At 40.9% G+C, this 3,262-nt stretch overlaps 1 protein-coding gene across 1 annotated transcript; it reads right to left on the reverse strand.

Moving 5' to 3' along the window:
- LOC122909548 (olfactory receptor-like protein OLF4) lies at positions 1 to 933 on the reverse strand. The gene has a single exon (XM_044253827.1). It carries the CDS (start codon positions 931 to 933, stop codon positions 1 to 3), a length of 933 nt encoding a protein of 310 aa, XP_044109762.1.
- Positions 934 to 3,262: the final 2,329 nt, after the last annotated feature.

A 3,262-nucleotide genomic window follows, 5' to 3' on the forward strand; every position in this document is an offset into this window, starting at 1 on the left:
TTACATCACTGGAACCCCAATAATTCTTCTCAGACCCCTCTTTATGTCTCTGTTCCTCAGACTATAGATGAAGGGGTTCAACATGGGTGTGACCACCGTGTACATCACTGAGGCCACTGCACTTGCATGGGAGCTCTGAGTAGCAGCAGAGCTAAGGTACACACCAAGCATTGTACAATAAAATAAACAGACAACAGAAAGGTGAGATGCACAGGTGGAAAATGTTTTATACTTGCCCTGAGCTGATGAGATTCTACGTATGGAGGAAACTATCTTAGAATAAGAGTAAAGGATCCCAGCAAAAGGACCCCCACCCAGAAGGACAGCTGCAAAATACATCACCAAGTTATTCAGAAAAGTGTCAGAACAGGCAAGCTGGACCATCTCATTGAGTTCACAAAAAAAGTGGGGGATATGCAAGTGTGAACAGAAGGAAAGCCGTAACATCATTAAACTTTGTAGCAAGGAATTCAGGATACACATGACCCAAGACATCAGAACCAGCAGTCCACAGAGCTTAGGGTTCATGATGACCGTGTAGTGCAGGGGGTGACAGATGGCCACAAAGCGGTCATAAGCCATCACACTCAGGAGAAAGACATCCAACACAGCAAAAAGTATAAGAAAATAAATCTGAGTAACACAGCCTGTGTAGGTTATGACTTTACTCTGAGTCTGGATGTTCCACAGCATCTTGGGGATGGTGGTGGAGGTGAAGCAGATGTCTACAAAGGACAGGTTGGCCAGGAAGAAGTACATGGGGGTGTGGAGGTTAGGGTCTGTGCTAATGGCCAGGATGATAAGCAGGTTTCCAAACACAGTGATCAGGTACATGGAGAGGAAAAGCCCAAATATGAGGGGCTGTAATTCTGGTTTCTCTGAAAATCCCAGGAGAAAAAATTCAGAAATTTGTGTATCATTTTCTGGTTCCATGTGGTGTGTGTGAGTTCTGAAAAAGAGGAAATAATATGACTGATATTCACACAAACTTGCACTACTCACAGATTTGAAATGCAACATTTTATATTTTTCAGTCCAAACATACTTTTTATTTTCTTTATTGTTTTTTTTTTAATTTATTTATTTGACAGACAGAGATCACAGTAGGTAGAGAGAGGGGGGGAAGCAGGCTCCCTGCTGAGCAGAGAGCCCAATGCAGGGCACAATCCCAGGACCCTGAGATCATTACTTGAGCCAAAGGCAGAGGCATAACCCACTGAGCCACCCAGGTGCCCCTATTTTGTTGTTGTTGTTTTTAAATAGGTTCCATGCTGGGCATGGAGCCCAATGTGGTTCTTGTACTCAGGATCCCAGATAAAAGCTGAGCTGGGGGTGCCTGGGTGACTCGGTAAATTAAGCTTTTGCCTTCAGTTCTGGTCCTGTTCCCAGTGTTCTGGACCAAGCCCTGCTTTGGGCTCCCTGCTCAGTTGGGAATCTGCTTCTCCCATCTACACCCTTGCATCGTATTCTCTCTTGCTCTCTCTCTCTCTCTCAACTAAATAAATAAAATCTTAAGAACAAAACAAAAAACACACAAACAAACAAAAAAACAAAACAAAAAAAAACTGAGTTAAGATCAAGAGTCAGATGCTTATTGGATCTAACCAAACATATGTCCTCTGAAAAAAGTTTTAAAACGTTGTATATGGATATGGTCCTCTTTAGAGGAACTCCTCTACCACATCTGGTATATTTTTTTAAATTAGCTTCTTTTCTAAGAAATCATGTATTTTATAGTTTACTAAGAAATTCTTCAAATATTTCAGGTGTATAAATTGACTGATGCTGGCATTTCAGGCACTATGTTTTTTTTAAATTAATTTATTTATTTTCAGAAAAACAGTATTCATTATTTTTTCACCATACCCAGTGATCCATGCAATCCGTGCCCTCTATAATACCCACCACCTGGTACCCCAACCTCCCACCCCCCCCACCACTTCAAACCCCTCAGATTGTTTTTCAGAGTCCATAGTCTCTCATGATTCACCTCCCCTTCCAATTTACCCCAACTCCCTTCTTCTCTCTAACACCCCGTGTCCTCCATGATATTTGTTATGCTCCACAAATAAGTGAAACCATATGATAATTGGCTCTCTCTGCTTGACTTATTTCACTCAGCATAATCTCTTCCAGTCCCGTCCATGTTGCTACAAAAGTTGGCCATCTGTACCCCAATGTTTATAGCAGCAATGGCCACGGTCGCCAAACTATGGAAAGAACCAAGATGCCCTTCAACGGACGAATGGATAAGGAATATGTGGTACATATACACTATGGAGTATTATGCCTCCATCAGAAAGGACGAATACCCAACTTTTGTAGCAACATGGTCAGGCACTATCTAAGCAATGAGCATAGGCTATTTAAGAGTCCCTACAGAGATGGTGAAAGAATGTATAAGCAAATAAGAGAATTCCATACATTTGCAGATGGTGAGCAGTGCTAGGAATAAAAAATAAAACAAAACAAGTCAAGCAGAGAGAGTCAGTTATCATATGGTTTCACTTATTTGTGGAGCATAACAAATAACACAGAGGACATGGGGAGATGGAGAGGAGAAGAGAGTTGAGGGAAATTGGAGGGGGAGATGAACCATGAGAGAATATGAACTCTGAAAAAACAATCTGAGGGTTTCGAAGGGGAAGGGGGTGGGAAGTTGGGGGATCCTGGTGGTGGGTATTATGGAGGGCATGTATTGCATGTATTGCATGGAGCACTGGATGTGGTGCATAGACAATGAATTCTGTTCCACTGAAAAGAAATTATATATATATATATATATATATATATATATATATATATATATATATAACAAAACAAAACAAACAAAAAAAATAAACAGATAAATCCGAAATCAAATAGAACCTTCTATTTTCATTGTTGGGTGGAAGTGTATGCTTGGCAGAAGGAACGACCAGGGCAAATGCGCTTTGGTTAGTGTCTTATATGTTTTATTTTTATTTATTTTATTTATTTTTTTCTTCATTTATTTATTTTCAACATAACAGTATCATTATTTTTTCCACCACACCCAGTGCTCCATGCAATCCGTGCCCTCTATAATACCCACCACCTGGTACCCCGACCTCCCACCCTCCTGCCATTTCAAACCTCTCAGATTGTTTTTCAGAGTCCATAGTCTCTCATGGTTCACCTCCCCTTCCAATTTAACCCAACCCCCTTGTCTCTAACTCCCCATGTCCTCCATGCTTTTTGTTATGCTCCACAAATAAGTGAAACCATATGATAATTGACTCTC

The sequence above is a fragment of the Neovison vison genome, chromosome 6 (assembly GCF_020171115.1).
Source record: "Neovison vison isolate M4711 chromosome 6, ASM_NN_V1, whole genome shotgun sequence".
In the NCBI taxonomy this organism is placed as follows: domain Eukaryota; kingdom Metazoa; phylum Chordata; class Mammalia; order Carnivora; family Mustelidae; genus Neogale; species Neogale vison.